Genomic DNA, 17,666 nt, shown 5'->3' with positions numbered 1-17,666 from the left:
AACTCTTTCTGTTAAACATGTTGTCAGAACCCTTTTTTCATACCTTTGCGTTTCTGTTGTTGTCAGGATTTGGTGAATTCCTTCTCCTGTGTCTGTCTGCCGGGATTCACCGGCATCGAATGCGAAATCAACATTGACGAGTGCGGCAGCAGCCCTTGCGAGCATGGTGGAGAATGCATCGACCAGGTCGCCGGTTACCAGTGTAAATGTGCACCAGGATACTCAGGGACTAACTGTCAGGTGGGTTTGATTTTTCAAGAAAAAAAAAATGAACCCAAGTTCATGAATTGAAGGTCAAATGTGTGGATGAAAGGTCTAGTACCTGAATCAAAGGCATAGGATCATTTGCTTTTCATGTATTTTGTTCGTTTCCAACAATAAAACCTCACAAATGCCAGAGAAGAATGTTCACAGCCTGTTGAAGTTTCAGCTCGGTGGATATTGCACTTTTCCAGAAAACGGTTGAAAACAGTGCACAACCTTTTGATCAGGAAACACGATTTTGTTTATGTAACTCTTGACTTCCAAAAATCAGTCAATTGACGGATCGTTGGAAATCACCTACATTTCTTGATTTCTCCTAAATGACAGCAAGCCAGACCGAATTATTGTTGATAATAATTTGGTAGGTAACTTTTGGGATAAACGCAAAATATCCTGTATTGTCTATAACTGCCAAGTAAATGAATTGAAGGTAAATTTAATAATGTAAAGGCCAAGTAATGTACATGAATTTAATTTTAATACTGACAATGATTCTGTCAACCAGTCCCCCCCCCCCCCTGTGGTCAATTTTGTTTATTGGTCTGTTTAAAAATTGCCTCATTTTCAGATTGACGTTGACCTGTGCGACCCCAATCCCTGTCGCCATGACTCCCAGTGCTTCAACCTGCTCGGAGACTACTACTGCGCTTGTCCGGACGGATACCAGGGAAAAAACTGTTCCCAGCCCAAGCAGATTTGCCACGGACCACAATGCCAAGGTATTGTTTAAATAAAGATTAATTGTTTCAATTTGTGTGACTTTGTTTCCGTGCCAACATTAGGATCACATGCTTTTTGTTTGTGTTGTGTGGCATTGTTCTGTTGCATGTGTTGTACTTGGCATAAACCCAAGTTTTATTAATTACTTAAAAGTCTGTATATGATACCACTCAAAATGGAAGCAAGCTTTCATTTCAATTTTGTTTATACATTTTTGAAAAATGTCAAGCTCAAGTTGGAATATGAAAAACCAATTTCAAAGTGGTATGACAGCTCTGCTGCAGAAATTCCGCTCTAAACCCTTGGTTCAGGTTGTCCGCATGTGTACAAGTCAAACTTTCTAGAGATTTGTTGTGGATAGAAAACAGAGGCATAAAATTGGGCTGTATTTTTTACACATGACCAGATTTCTAGTTTAGTTTTTAGTTTTTTGGTTTATTTTGTTCTTCACAGTCGTGGATAGTTGTACAGTAGTTCTACCGGCCAATGAGAGAGAGGGTGGCATCTCAGTGGTTCCGTCGAGTGTCTGCGGGCCTCATGGAACCTGCCTGAGTCAGGGAGCGGACCGCTTTGCTTGCATCTGTGACCCTGGCTACATGGGCATCTACTGTCACGAAAGTAAGCAAATTCCTCATTTTTTTTTTACTCGCTTTACTCACCTACTTTAAATGTGCATTCCTTATGCTATTTTAGTTTCATCCCGGGCCATGTTTAGTTATTGAATTTTACTTTTCAAATTTGAATTATTGATAAATTTGTTAAGACCCATTCCACCCATTAAAAGTATATATTAATGTATTCTTGAAATAAATTCTTGATTGTTAGATTTATTTAGATGTCATGGGCCTATACAAAACCCTAATAAACAAAATGATAAATAGTGGAAGTTTTTTCCTAATTTCAAAACGCCTTTAAATTTTAAGTGACACTGTGTTATGGATAAACCTTGGTTGAATTCATACCTTCATGTAGACACTGCAGATGTACTGTATTGTTGTCTGTTGTTTTTTTCAAATCTGAAAATTTGAACACAAAAATGCATTTTTTACTTTATAAGACTGAGCATATATTTAATTTTTTTTTAACCCTAACCTCACCTAAAGCTACAAAATACTACTACTAGTAAACTGTAGTATGAAATACTTCACCATATAAGTGTGCACAACACTCAAAGGATTCTGTAGTACTCAGTTCTTTATCCCAAAGTGCCAGTTATGGCTAGGACATTATTCAGATTTATTCATTATTTTCAGTTTATGGAAAACATCAGAAGTGTATTTTTTTTTACAATCATTTTTTAAATGCAAGGGCTGCAGGCACTACCTTTCCAGACAAAACTTGGTCTGCAGTGATAAAAAAAAAAGTTTAAATAAACAACCCAAAAAAATAAACAGTCTAATAATAAATAAATACAAAATGTTAAGAAGTTAGAGTAGTGAAGATATTGCAATTTAATACAGAATGAATGTCCAAAAATGATGTCTTGCTTCATCCATTGTACACTCAGTACTGATCAGTATTCCTCACAACTTCCTCAAAACCACAATTTAATTGACGAAATGTCATATGAAAAGTCGACTAATGTATCCACACAAGTATGTCTCCATTGTGGTCGTCAATATTTGTGTGTCACACAAACGTGTATGAAGAAACAAAAGAATCATCCACCAACAATGAAAACATCTGGTCAAGATAGACTATAAAGGACAATATGGTTGGCTGTGTTAATATCAATCAACAGCTGTCAATTCTGTACTGCAGTCAGCAATGTCCAGTCATGTTTTAATTACAAATCCCAATTGTTTGGCTTTCTGAAGAATTAATATCCATTATGTATGGGTCATTTTTTATTAAGTCTGGTAATGTACATCATAATTGGCTTAAGCCATCTTGTGTAATAATGACCCTTGTGTAATAAAATGTTGAGCACTCAATGTATAGTATTTTTTTCTTTCTTCATTTTTATGAATGAATGTTTGACCTGATAGTTTTATTTGATCTGCTCATAGTACTGTACTCTTGAAATATGAAACGAAAACAGTGACTCCCCAGAAACAAATTTACGACAAAAACACCCCCCCCCAGAAAAATAAAAATAAATACAGCTTTTAGTTGAAAGTAGCAGTTTACTTGGCATTTAATTGATAATCGTTCATATGCAAGGAAACAAAGCATGTAGCACAGAGGTACAGTTAAAAGACATGCTTTGAAAACATGGGGTCTCTTTCCTAAATTTAAAAAAATAACTTGTATTTGTGTAATTCAGCACTACTAATCAACCACTGTGGTAAAGTTTATGTGTTTCATTGTGGATCATAGTTGTGGTTTAATGTAGAGTTTTCTTTAAAAAATAAAACCCAGAAATGTGAAACAGTCAATGAAATAGTTTTGAATTCACTAAAGGAAATAGTATTGAAAAGAAGGAATAAGAAATATTTGACATGTTCTTAATATTTTGGGGAAAACTGCGCCAAAAAAAGTGGCTTAGTGTATTTGACTAATCAGTACCATCTCAACTCTTGTTGGGCATGTTTAAGGAATTCAGATTATTAGATTTGTTCTTGGAGTTTTTGGGGAAATGCACCCAAAAAGTGTTTCACTATACAGTGTGAGTAAAAGAAACCGAAACCCAAATGGTAGGACCAAGTTTTGAATGAAGTTTTGCCTGTAGCACTTTCATAATCTAGGATATGAAAGCCCAGTCATTAAGCTTGTTTTAGTACAAGAATCATTCAAATCACTCATGTACTTTTCAAGTTACGGAATTTTGAACACAACACCGTTTTAAAGTTCTGTCCACGGATGACAAAAAAAAGTAAGTGTTCTTTCAGCAAAACGAAAACAATTCTCATAGGGATGGATGTGAATTGTTTCTGTTTTGCTGAAAGAACGTTCACCTTTTTTGTGATCCGTGGACAGAATTTTAAAACAGTGTTTGTGTTCAAAATTCCATAACTTGAAAAGTACATGAGTGATTTCAATGATTCTTGTACTAAAACAAGTTTAATGGCTGGGCTTTCATATCCTAGATTTTGAAAGTGCTACAGGCAAAACTTCATTCAAAACATTGGTCCTGCCGTTTGGGTGTTTTTTGTTTGTTTTTTACTCACCCTGTATATATGACTAACTATTTCTAAACCCTGTCTGGCATATTTAAGGAGTATAGAATATTTGATTTGTTCTTGGAATTTTGGGGGAAAAATACACCAAAAAAAAAAGGGGTTTCAGTTTATATATGACTAATCCATACCATTAAAACCCTGTCTGGCATATTTGTTGAACGATTCATCGACGCCATGAATAAAAAAGTAGGAGAAAACATACATCAGTCGATAATTGGACTCGAGTGCAGTTCTGGAGTCAGGCGAGGCCAGATAAAGTTCAAAAACGTGTGGCCGATTACAAAATGCATACCGGGAGCTGAACAAATGCACCAAAAGCTGTAATTAATAATGAAGCTTCGTACCGTTGGGTCTTAGGCCCCGGCTTTGCCCGTTTGGGTTTTGAATAGTAATGTGGGAACCTGCACAGGTGGTGGTGTATTGTCTCAGACCACTGAATGGCGTGTGGAGTTGCCAAGGTATTTTTTTCTTTGTCTGAGTGGAATGAGTGGTGTACATGATATGCAGTAATTGGCATGATGACAGGGAATTTGAATTTGAAGGTTAGGTGCGATGCTGCTCGTTACAGATCCAAATTGAATAAGGTGTCTGCTGTTGTTGTGTTTTTGTTTGTATTTTTTTCTTGAGGATGAATTGATTAACCTTATTTGATGGTGATGTCATGGTATTAGGTCAAATTAAGGTCAGAGGTACTTCAAGACTTGATTAAAGGCAATGTGGTGCCTACTCAGGCTGCGCCATTAGGGATATAATTTTTCTCTTTTTGGGGTTTCTTTTCAATTTAAGGGTACCTCACTTTAAGCATCAAGGAAGTGAAAATTTGATAAACAAATGAATCGAATTTCTTTTTAAATTGGTGTGAAATCTGATTTTTATGCATTGCATATAATATCTAAGTTTTAAAGATTCTCTAACATGGGACTGTCCCTCAAACATCTCTGGAAAAATTATAAAATTAATTGGACCTTTTGGAACAGTTCCTGTACAACTTAAAGGGAAAACACAACATTTGCAAACATCAAAAAATAAAACTACCAAATCATTTTGAAATACCTTGCTGGACTGTTAGTGAATGACAGTGTAAAGCATCCTGTAAAATCATGGCACCTGGTATACTGTCATTTTTAAGAAAAGTGGTATTTTTGTATCTATTTCCAACGCTGATCGGCCGATCAGCGTTGGAAACAACTGGCTTTTTTTTTAAAAAACTGGCCCCAATTGACCATCGCACTTGTTTGCAATCGATTACAAACCTATGAACGGGTACGAGCCAGCTAGACTGGTTCCCTGACCTTACAATTCCCCAATGTATGTAAACTGCTCTGTTTCTTCTTTTATGGAGTCAGGGAACCAGACTACAGGAAAATGGTCGTTTTTCTTGGTTTTTATAGCATTTTCGAACCCCAAACCTCAAAAAAGTCAGTGTAACTATATTTGCCTTATATTTCCAACCCCCCAATTCCATCCATTTCTGAAAATTTCAGCAAAAGCAAACGATGTATATTCCCTTTAAAGGCATGAAATTAATTACAGTATTATAGTCACTGTTGGTTGATTGAAGAAATTACAATATAAACAACATGTTACTGCCAGAGCTGATTGTTTTATTTTTGTAATTGTTTTACTTTTGTTTCTGTTGCATAAACTATGAATAAAAAATACTCCTTAAAATGAAAGCTCATATTAAAATGAAAGCTCAAGTGTTCATAGTTAAGTCCATCACAAGTCCACAAGTAACAGGAATGAACGGTGACAAAGGAATGCTTTTGTAACAGTTCATTTGAATGGCTTGGAACTCGACTTGAGACTGAAGGACTAGTGATGGACTTACAAGGACTTGCGATGGGTTAATACATCACTGCAGATGGGTGTCTCCTGTTTCAAAAATATTGGCCTAAACCATAGTTGTACATGTAGATGAACGTTTTGTACGCCGGGTTTTGTTGTTGTGAATTCCAGTAACTTGTGTCTGATGCTTTTTCCTCCCAAACTTTCTCAGTATTCACTTATTTGTTGTTTTCCTTGTTTTTTCCTGTCAGATATCAACGACTGCGAGAGCGATCCCTGTCAGAATGAAGGCGTATGCGTGGACGGCCTGGACTCATTCAGATGTATCTGTGCCGAGGGATGGGAGGGCACCATATGCCAACACAGTCAGTATATATACTTCTCAACCTTCGACCTTTGATTACATTTATATTGTGATTTGCATGTAATTTGCATATGACCTTTGTACCATTGATCTAAAGTTCCATAATTTGCATACGAAGCATGTGGGTGCAAGGAATTATAGTGTGATTTTCCTTTATGCGTTTTAGCCCAGATTCTGAATCGTTGGTGTTTTTTTTTATCAAATGCTAAAGTTAGTCCAAATTCCTGTTGTTGCACTTCTTTGTACAGTAGTTATTGAAATGAAGAGCTGTTGAAACAAGATACTGTCACTTTGGAATTTAAAGAGAAGTTAGTCATCTGAACCACAGCTTTGCTGTGAAATTTTCATAGAACTGTGACTTGTGAGATGCAAGATGGCATGATGAAGTGTGCAAACTATTTCATTGTCAGAAAGATAAACTCTTCATTCGAGCAAAGACTTATTTGTGAAGACAACAAGGTATATCACCAAAGTCCCAAACACAAGGCAAATGGCTACTCAAGGTGTGGGCTGCAAATTAAAAAGAACTGAAAAGAACCATGGAAGACATCTTTTCACATTCCTTTGGAATTGTGAAGGTTTATAGGTAGAAGGGGAAGATAGCGAGTTCCAGAGATAGAGAGGAAGTTTGAGGGACAAAAAAAACTTAATGGATATTTGGCAGCTTTCCCCAAACAGCAATTCCATAAATCCACAAAATTTTCTCAAAAGCCTACTTGTTGCCAAGTCCTGAGACTAATTGTAAAGACACATATTTCCCTTAGTTTTCCATATCCATAAGAAAGAGCAAAGGCCTACTCAACTTTATATTTTCATGATTTGATTATTTGAAGGCTTCTATGGGTTATAATCCCAATCAATCTCCATTTTGGAAGAATTGTTTAAGAGATTAAAACTCGAAGGTTGCTCTGAGAACTTCAAAACTCAGTTTGTTGGGTTGGGCCACATATTATCCATGCTCTTATGCGAAATAAATCCCTAGAATAAATCTCTATCTGCTAAAGTTAGTGAAGAAAACTGAATATTTGAACAGAAAATTACAAACACAAAAGACATTTTGTACTCTGTTTGTTCTTCGAGAGGCATTGTTTTTCATTTTGAACATCACATCAAGATTTGAAATCGTGTAAAAAAAAAAATTACTTTGAGAACACTCAAATATTAAAATTTGGAACTTATTTGATCCGTTATCTGCCGTGAATGGCTTTTTTCCCATTCAAGTTGTCTCATTGCGCCGGTCATACATGCTAGGTGCTGGTACATTTTGTTTTGGAAAATTGATTTCTTTGGGGTGCCATGCCCAGAAGTATGGACAGTATATCTTTAATATTGATCATTTGAAAGTATTTCAAAGTAATTCCAATCCTCTGAACCAACCTGACCTTTTTCCCCCACAAACTGTTTGTTTCCTCCACTTTCTAATCTCTTAAAAAAACCCTGAATTACTGCGTATTTAAACTTTGGCTCTGGTCATAAACTTGGCCAGAGTTTTTTTCCCAGAGTTTTTTCCCCATCATTTTTTTCTTCATCACCAATAAATCTTCAGCAGATTCAAGTTTCCTAAAAGCTGCCAACTCCTCACTCAGTCAATGCCCTCAAGAATTCCTTAATTTGGGTCCCACGACTCCCCACACCACTGTTTATCGGTTTTACAGGGTTTTGTTACTGGATACATTAGTTGATTCAGCGCTGAAATCCCTCGCCATCATTGCCGTCAAAAAATGTCCCAAGAAAGTAGCTATAACTCCGAAATTGGGTCGAGAGTGGACATTTCTGTCCCTAAAGGATACCTAAAGATTTGTGTCTTTCAATGGAGACCAATTTTTTTGTCGACTGAATCTCGGTCTGCCTTTGAAATGTTAGGCTTTGGTCCGTCATCATAGGGGTTGGTTTACTATGTTGATAAATAGGAAGTCGGGAACTATCGGGCCACGGTCCAAGTTTTGTTGATCTTGTCACAGTTTGGTTTTTTGTTTATTCAGAATTGCCCAAGGAAGGTTTGAAACAAATTTTTTTATGAAAGATTTTCAGAAGTGGAGGATATTGTTGTTTTTTTATTTTGGCTTGGCATAGCCTTTGTTAACCAATTTGCAGCCTGCACAATGATAAGACCAAATACAGTTTTTAAAGAGGTGCTTAAAAATAGCACAGGTGCTAATTGAATGTGCACCCTGACAAATTTACATCAAATGGAAAACATGCATACAGGCCAAGACGGCAACAATTATGAGCAAACTGATGTCCTACAAACAGACTAATTATTATTTCACCCAGCATGAAATGGAAGTAGCAAAAACATTTCTAAATGTGCTCTTCAGAGTCAGCTGCATTGATTTGTGGGTGGCCCAGTGTTGTAGTCGAATCCATCACAAGTCCAGCACAAGTGCAGTCACAATACGATCACAAGTCCAGTCACAAGTCAATCACAAGTCCAGTCACAAGTCAATCACAAGTCCATCTACAAGTCCATCACAAGTTCAGTCACAAGTCAATCACAAGTCCAGTCACAAGTCAATCACAAGTACAGCCGCAAGTAAATTGCAATTCCATCACATGTCCATCCACAAGTCCAGTCACAAGTAATAGAGGAATAACAAAGGAATGCCTTTGTCCCAGTTCATTTGAACAGCCCCTGAGTTGACTTAGTACTGGAGGACTTATAATAGATTCAACAACAACACTAGTGTGATGTGGTTTCCCCTTTTTTCATTTCAATTTATAAAGATTTGTTTTTCCATTTCAATTATAAAGTTGGATTTGAAGCCCGCCACCTAGAGATCAGGTTCAAAACGCTGCTCTTGTCATTTGCTTTGTTCAACTGTATGATCATTTATGCATTTACTCATTTTTTCTTTGGGAATTATTTGATTTTTGTTCCATTTCTGTAGACGTGGATGACTGCGGGCCGTCACCGTGCAGGAACAACGCAACGTGTGTAGACATGCACGCTGACTTTGCCTGCCAGTGCCCCCACGGATGGAAAGGCAAGACATGCAACTCACGTAAGTTCATCTCTCAGATATGTGGGCCTTTTTGCTTTCTTGGTTCTTTGCAAGTAAATGTGAAATTCTCTCCGCTGTAAGTAATTCAAACTTGTCACAAGATGCCAAAGAAACTTCCAAGGTTTGAGAAACAGTTTGTGAATGGGGATTGTTTATTTTACAATCGCAGGCAAGTTTGCATTTGCATGCTTTCACATGACAAAGTTATAATTTTCCAGTATCCATTGAGACAAGTGTGAATCAGCCGTAACTGTTACTCAAACCATTGCTTCAGAATTTATGGAAACTATATATTCCATGTTTGCTCCCTTTGAAACAGCAAAAGAATTCCCCTGTAATATTGAGTAAAAGACTTTGAAAATTGTCAAGAATTTTTTTTTATGTAACAAGATAAACAAATCAGGAAAACATGTCTCATTCAGTAGTTATATCCAGTAAAAAAAAATATTAGTTTTTAACATTTTGTTAAGGATTTGGAGTTGGAGGTTTTGTTGTGTTCAGGTTGGTTCTTAATCAACGTAATCAAAGCGAGGCTGGAAGGAAAAATAGTCTGGTTCCTTTTCGCACTAAAAAACATCATTCAGTACTCTTATTGGATACAGGGAACATGACTGGAATGGTTGCAGCATGATAAAGGTCTATAGCAAGAACTTGGAGTTTGATTTGAAATTAGGATCAGAGAAAACTTTTTCCTAAATCAACATTTCTATGAATTTAAGGTGTGAAATCAAGAAATTTGTAGACCTTATGCAAAAGACTTTTAAATTTTTGCTTGTTTGTAATGAATCTTTTTATTTCCTCGGTTATCATAGGAGACAATCAGTGCGATGTCAACACATGTCTCAACGGTGGTACGTGCTACGACTTAGGCCACTCCTTCACCTGTGTCTGCGCCAATGGCTGGGAAGGAAACTCCTGCCAACTCTGTAAGTTGACCAATCAGATTTGAGGAGGCTAAATGCCGAGACCCAGGATGTCTTTGGATGATACCTGCAGAATCAGATGCAGTGTTCCCTCTTCCCCCCCCCCCCAAAAAAGAAGAAGATAAAGATCATTAGTGTTTAGAGTCTTTTATTTTTTTGATTCTTCAAATTTAGACTATTGTGTTCTGGATTATTTACAACATTGTTGTTGCTCTGCATTTCGTTTTCACGAAAAAAAATTGTACATATCTCAAAACACCCTGTCAGCCCACTGACAGCTACACATGTCACTTGTAACTTTATATTCCATCTGACTTATTGATGGGCTTGACATCCCTTGGATTCCCAAACTTTCAGTTCTAACCCACAAGACTTCTTAACTATGAAGCATTCCCCAAATACCAGTTTTATACACCTTGAACCATTACCAGGTGCTCACCCTGCCCTCTCTCCATGGTTCAATTTCACCAGACCCATTTGCGCTACATCACTTACCTGGTTAAAAAAGCAGGAGAAATTAAAGGCCCTACCTCTAGACGTCTGGTTGTCCTGTAAAAATTCTGCAGTCAATTCAGACAACTTTAAGTCTGGCAAAGACTCCATTGTTTTGTGTTCTTGAAGGCAGAAAATAACAATTTGAGCATACTAGGTGGGGGGGGGGACAAAAAACAAACAAACAAACAAACAAACAAACAAACACACAAACAAACAACAGGAAAAAAAAGCTAACACCCCCCTCCAAACAAAAGAAAAGTTTCAAAAATCTCTTCAGTTTCGTCACAAATTCCAAATAAACCATTGTTAGTTGTATCTTTTCTCAAATGTTAGTTTACATCAGGATATCCCATCTTTCCAGTTTCCCCAGTATTTTCCCACAGAGCTCACGTTAAACCCTTTCCACTCCTTGTCTTGTGTCTGATCCAATATTTTGACAACAAACTTCCCCTGAGCAAAACAAATGCAATCAATTGTACATTGTGACCTTAGCCAACCAAGAGCTACCATCCAAACACCGCCCATTGTGGGAAGTGTGAGGCCTAACCACCAACAGTTAACAGTTAATCCACTTAGTGAGGATAATCTGGGATTAGACATCACCTGGATCAATATACAGTTGAAAGGGATTATCTGTTAAGCTGTGATTAAATACACACAGCTTAGAGAACAGAATTGGAAGGTATTGGCAGATTATCTTGAGTGGACTGGAGTGTTTCTTCAAGTAATTGATCGTTATAAAGCTGGATCAATGAGTTGATTACATTTATACCCATTTGAGGATTAGATGCAGTCACTGGAAAGTAATTTTGAAAGTGTGATCAATATTTAAGTTGATATGTTTAGTCAATTCAACACGGTTAGATTGAGTTTAACTTTATTTGCCTTAATATTGCATGGTACTTTACTCACTATTACCAATTCGGTTCTGTATTTTTTTTTTTTTGGGGGGGTGTACTTAAAGGGAGGGTAGATCATTTGTGCTCAAAATCTAAAGACGGGTGCTTAACAACTAACCTGATGAAGTTTTATTAGCTCTGTGAATGCTGTATATTCCAAGAAAACAATATTCTAAGATCTCGATTTCAATTCAAAAGTTGCCTGGTCATGTTTTGAATTGCGCCCAAAATCAGCATCTGGAATACGTTCTCATTCAGCAGATTGCAGCTATGCGATGCCATGCACTAAACCAACAAATAAAGGCAACTGGACACGCATGTGCATCGCGTCAATGTTTGCGCGCACCCATTCAGGGATTTTCGCCAAATTACAAACCAACTACTAACAGAAATTTCCAAAAATGCATCACTTGACTCATCTTTGGAAATGGCCTTCTTTTATTGTTTTCTTCCAAATGACAGCATGGCAAACAGAATAATATCACCGGGAGTTTAGTGCCATTATTATCTTTAAACCAAGTATGCTGTTCAACAAACATTTTGTCACTTACTTTTTGGATAGCTGCAAATGAACTACTCTAGCTTTAAAGAAAGTGGACGGATATCTTTCCAACTTCTTGCATAAAAGAGTGTCAGGAAACCTACTTGTACATAGTCAAGCATTGACACACTTTGTAACAGTAGAAGGAAAAGCAGTAGTTCCTAGGTTGTGTGAGAGCACACTATCACTGTTTATATAACTGACATAAAGATCCTTGTCATTTGATTGGTGGAACTCGCATCACGTGACATTCATTATTGCTCCCATTCACGCCGGGGCTCAAAAAGTGCCATTCGCCCATGGTGAATTGGGTTTACTATTCAACAGTTAGGATCATCCTTGTTCCATGTGCAAATGCATGCTGGTGTGCGCGTTGAGCGTTGCGCATAGCGCATAGCGCGTATTGTTCCCAAGAGCCAGTAGCTATAGAGTTTGGTTCAAACATAATTGGTGGTTTAGAAGAGAGAAATACATTTCCCCCCAATTTTGTATTGAAATGGAAGTTCATTTCAACTGTAAGTCAAATGACAAGGATCTATATGCATAAAACAAATATTGAGTGGCTTTGAGAAGTCCAGATTTACCTTGCGATAATATTCCTCCCATTCCACTCTGAGCCACTCAATATTTGTATAACATTCACTGAGGCCCCCTTCAATGGCGAAAGCATTGTCCCAGCTATTGTACAAAGCAACTACCCCGTGATGGATTATCTGAACAATAGCTAGCACAATGCTTTCGCCATTAAAGGGGGTCTCTGTGAGACTTGCAAGCTGTTTTTCCGTTCTGTTGAAACGCTTCCCTAACTTACGTTCTGTGTTTCAGAGTTGGCATAGTTGGCAAAAAATTACCCATCCATTCTCATTTGCATATTACCCTAGCGACCAGTAACCGGTGCGGTGCCAACCAGTGCCATAATGGAGCCACGTGTATTCCTAGCGGGGATTCCTTCATCTGTGTCTGCCGGGAAGGATTTGAAGGCCGGCTCTGTGAAAAGAGTGAGTATTTCACCGATTTTTAAAAACATTTCTCCAAAGCAGACATATTTAGGCTAATGTATGTTTGCCCCCCCCCCCAAAAAAACCCAAAAAATTGGTACATAATGTTAGCTGTGAAAATTTTGTGAATTTATAAACTGTACTTCTGCTTCAAAGGACCTAAGTTTGTACAAAGATTTGAGAGTAAATACATGTAACGCTTCAAATAGTCTGCCATTGTCACGTGGGGTATCCAGACTTCACGTGCAGAACATGTAAATCTTACTAGAAAATTGATTCCTTGATTGGACGCGTCAAGACAGGATAAGCCAAGTTCACATTTGGTTCATTCGATAAATTCAGGGTTCACTCTTTTCCTGTCCCTGTTACATCTGACATCTATAATTTTGTAATTCTAGATGCACTCCTGAATGAAATCTTCCTCCAAGAGTTATTATTTGAACCAGACGACCTAACTAACAAATGAAAATTAGTTTGACTTCATTCTTAATGATACTTGAATGGCAAATTTTAAAAAGTTGAGAGGTAATGGGGACAGGGAAAAAGATGTCACACTTTGGACACAAAATTTATAGAATGACCCATGACGTCAGTACAAGTCTGTGGACTTCCAGGTCGACAAGAATTTGAGTTAATTATTTTGACACAAAAACGTTTGGGTGATTTTTCTTTGTTGCAGACACTGATGACTGTAACCGTAACCCCTGCTTCAATGGAGGGCGCTGCATTGATGGTATCAACTGGTTCCTGTGCCAGTGTGCTGACGGCTTCACTGGACCTGACTGCCGTATAAGTAAGTCAATAAGGCCACATTTCAAATTACTTGGCTACTTGCAATAACACATGCACCTATGGAAGTGGCTAAAGCTATTTCCCATAGGCACATGTGTCACTGTGAGCCGTAGTCAAGTGAGCCTCACGCGCGGCTTTACTCATGTTGGTATGCCTAGTCCAGCTAAACAGACTTCTTATGTTGAAATTTGTATTTGATTCCTGATCATGTCCACCTCAAAACTCCTTATAGGGTCCAGTGCCTCAACAGAGGCTTGATTTCATATGGACTGATTTGGTCAGTTTTACTCGGTCAGCTCTGGAATTTGCTGAAAAGAGATATGTTTTAAAGCCAAATTTATTTGTGAAGTATGTGGCATGTGGATTGTTTTACATCTGCAGGTTTCTAACTCAACGGATTCATGTGCTTTTTGGCATTTTCTTCTTTGATGTAGTTGAACAAAATTGGACCCCGACTATGGGAGTAGAAATATCCAAATTGGCTAGCTGCCTTAAATCTCAGACTCTTCCCTGATTTGTCCCTACACATTCCCATCATCCCTTCTGATGTTGTGATGTCTGTAGTTGTAGCCGAGTCTGATGTACTTAGTAAAACAGCTTCAGTCACAACTCAGGTGAAGCGTCGGAGGAGGAGCATAGATATGTCTTTGTCGGAGTTCATTTGAATATCATGTGACTTGACTTGAGACTTGGTGACTTGTGATTGACTCATGATTAACTTGTGATGACTTGTGATAGACTTATGATCACCTTGTGATGACTTGTGATGAATTGTGACGACTTGTGGTTGACTTATGATCACCTTGCGATGACATGTGATTGACTTGTGATGACTTGTGACCACCATGTGATAAGCTAAAGCTTATGATCATTTGTGATAAGCTTACGATCCTTGTGATTGACTTGTGATGACTTGATGACAACTGTCTCATAGTGACCTTTGTTTTCGTCCTCCTTTACAGACTTGAATGAGTGTGCATCTAACCCCTGTGCTTACGGCAGTACCTGCGTCGATGGCATAGGATCCTATACCTGCGTATGCCCGCCTGGCCGTAGTGGTGCAACCTGCTCAGCAGGTAAAGATACGCCTCAGTTGTGCGCTGATTAGAAATCGACAATGAGGGTTTGTTTCCTTTGGGGAATGGTGGACACAGTAAAATGGCGCTGTTAGGAGTGAATGAATGTTTTTGTATCAACCAAAGTTGACCAATTCCAGATAGCGGCCTCCTATTGTGTCCAAAAAGGCTAATTAATTACCCTTTCTTACATTGATCTCGTCTTTCCTCAGTGATTGGCATGGTGCCAACCTGTGTGGTTGACAGACGGGTCTACAGCCAGGGAGAATCATGGAAGGAAGACTGCAACACGTGCCACTGTGAGCAGGGCTTGGTCCAATGCAGCAAGGTATGTCAAAAGTCAATATAAGGCTGTGTCTAAATGACTTGACTACGGCTTGCAATTTACACATGCGGCTACAGCAACTTCCCATAGATATGTGTGTGGCTGTCAGTTGTAGCCAAGTAATTAGGACATGACCTTACCATAAAAAAAAAACACAAAGGGAAACCTGGCTGGGTTTCCTTATATCAGCTTAAAGGGCCCATACAATGTAATTTTTTTGATGCTATCCTTGAAATTGCACCTTTGTGTCCCATTTAACCTGATATGAAATTTTTGTTTTGCCATTTTAAAGGGTATTTTGGTGCCTTTTTGTTTTTTATGTTAATGCAAATTTCCATATAAATTCTGGACAGAAACCTCAATGTTACAGCTATTCCCACACGAAAAGTTGGTAGAATTTTCGATATTTTGCTATCATAACACTTCTTTTGTTTGGTGATTCGTTGTGTCAGTACATGGCAGTAAGCCAATGAACTTTTCTCACAAATGTTTCCAATGAGCAAATTTTGGGTTCACAATGTGAACAGAAAACCCCTCAAATGAACAGTGTCTTCCTGAAATGACATCAAAGCAGCAGTGCCCTCAGTTGTCCTGAAAAGCATGGAATTTTTAAAAAATGTTTTAAGAAGCACACTTTTCAATAAAATTAACCAAAAAGGAATGTCAAATAGTTTGCATACATTTCAGAAGAGTAGAAAAGTTGCACAAAATGTGTTTCTAAAGAAAGGTTCATCGCATGGACCCTTTAAGGTTGAACAAAGAAACTGACTGGCAGAGCTGTAATTGAGTCAGTCACCAGTCATCACGAGTCAATCACAAGTTCATCACAAGTCTACCAGTCCCCATTCAACTCACAAGCTATTCAAATGAACTTTGACGAAGGCATTTCTTTGTCATTGTTCATCTCTTGGTACTACTGACCTGAATTGTGAATTGACTTGCGATTAACTTGTGATGGACTTGTGATTGACTGGATTGCTACACTTTCACATGGAGCAGGATTTGTGCGTGCGACCGCTGGAATGCCATTCCAGCCTCGATACACTGAGCTCCACAGCCTTATACAGCCTCAGCTTTCCAGAAATTCATGTACTCAGTCTCCTGCATGTGTCCCCTGAATGTGGCAGTGTGTGTTTGTCAGACTGTTGTAGTCTGTTCCATCACAAGTCCATCACAAATCTTCCAGTCTCAAGTCAAGTCATAAGCTTCTCCAATGAACTCTGACAAAGACATTCCTTTGTTGTTGTTCATCCCTGGTTAATTGTGAACGGATTTGTGAATGGACTTGTGATTTACTTGGGACCGGACTTGTGATGGACTTATAATGAACGTGACTTCAACATTGAATTGTCAGCTTCCTGGCACTTGCTCCAATCAGAATAAGTTTGCAGATACACCGTAATGTAAAATGCTATAGGAAGCTCTCCAACAACACTGGGTTTGCAGTGCTTATGAAACTACCTTGATGACGGGCAAAACCCAATAGTAGAATTGACTTTCCCATGATGCAAAATTCCACAATGCAAGATATTTATTGGCATACTTACTCGATGACCAGGTGTGGTGCGGACCGCAAACGTGCACAGAGATGGCGACCTACGAGCAGTACACCAACGAGACCACCGTCACGACCCAGCTGGCCTGCGGCCCCGACGAATCCTGCCAACTGCTAGACTCCAGCGACTGCCTGACCCCTCCCTGCCAGCCCTGGGGGCGATGTGTCACCGGTGAGGGCGGGGAGGGTGCCACGGATCCTAGCCTGCCTGGCCAGGATGTGGGGAGTGTCTGCCAGGGTGACGGCAGCTGTGCCAGCTTCACACTGACATTCCAGACGGCGAAACTACCAGCTGTAAGTTGGTCGTAAATTAAAAATTGTGTTTATAGAACCAAAGCCAAGGCCACTCAAAGGTGTGGGCTATAACCAGAAAGAACGGAATAAGAATGGAAGAAGTCACAGTGACAGAAGATATCTGTACCCATTTCGTTTGAATTGTGAAAGATTATAGGTAGAAAGGGGAAGCAAGATTCAGGTCGGGAGTTCCAACGAGAGGCAGTGCTATGGAAAAAAACTTGACAAATATCTCGTAGTGCTAGCCTTATGAACTATAACATTCAGTGGGTGTAACTAGGTGGCAAAGTGAATAGAGTCTACGAAAGTGTGAGAGAGTGGGTAATAGAGCACGAGATTATAAATCTAGGCTGGCTCAGTGTAGCTGGACCAGAAAATCTCAGTTTAGTGTATTTTTTCTACTGGGTAAGTCAGTCAACTGTTCAATCAGTCAGTGACTCAGTCAGTCAGAGGACTGGCCCTGTTGGTCCAGCAAATGAATTAAATGTTGTATTCATATAAGCAGGAT

General features: G+C 38.6%; 1 protein-coding gene across 1 annotated transcript in view; it reads left to right on the top strand.

The window, feature by feature from the left end:
* LOC119745302 (protein jagged-1b-like) overlaps positions 1-17,666 on the top strand; it is a 54,032-nt gene that overhangs the window by 33,891 nt on the left and 2,475 nt on the right. The window contains exons 12-22 of the mRNA XM_038221568.1: positions 67-240; positions 833-983; positions 1,438-1,602; positions 6,146-6,259; positions 9,147-9,260; positions 10,073-10,186; positions 13,000-13,116; positions 13,796-13,909; positions 14,871-14,984; positions 15,197-15,312; positions 16,868-17,158. Coding sequence (XP_038077496.1) covers positions 67-240; positions 833-983; positions 1,438-1,602; positions 6,146-6,259; positions 9,147-9,260; positions 10,073-10,186; positions 13,000-13,116; positions 13,796-13,909; positions 14,871-14,984; positions 15,197-15,312; positions 16,868-17,158 — 1,584 coding nt within the window. The remainder of the gene's footprint in view (positions 1-66; positions 241-832; positions 984-1,437; positions 1,603-6,145; positions 6,260-9,146; positions 9,261-10,072; positions 10,187-12,999; positions 13,117-13,795; positions 13,910-14,870; positions 14,985-15,196; positions 15,313-16,867; positions 17,159-17,666) is intronic.

This window comes from Patiria miniata, unplaced genomic scaffold (genome assembly GCF_015706575.1).
Source record: "Patiria miniata isolate m_02_andy unplaced genomic scaffold, ASM1570657v1 HiC_scaffold_7, whole genome shotgun sequence".
NCBI lineage: Eukaryota > Metazoa > Echinodermata > Asteroidea > Valvatida > Asterinidae > Patiria > Patiria miniata.
This window is presented reverse-complemented; position numbering and strand designations above follow the sequence as displayed.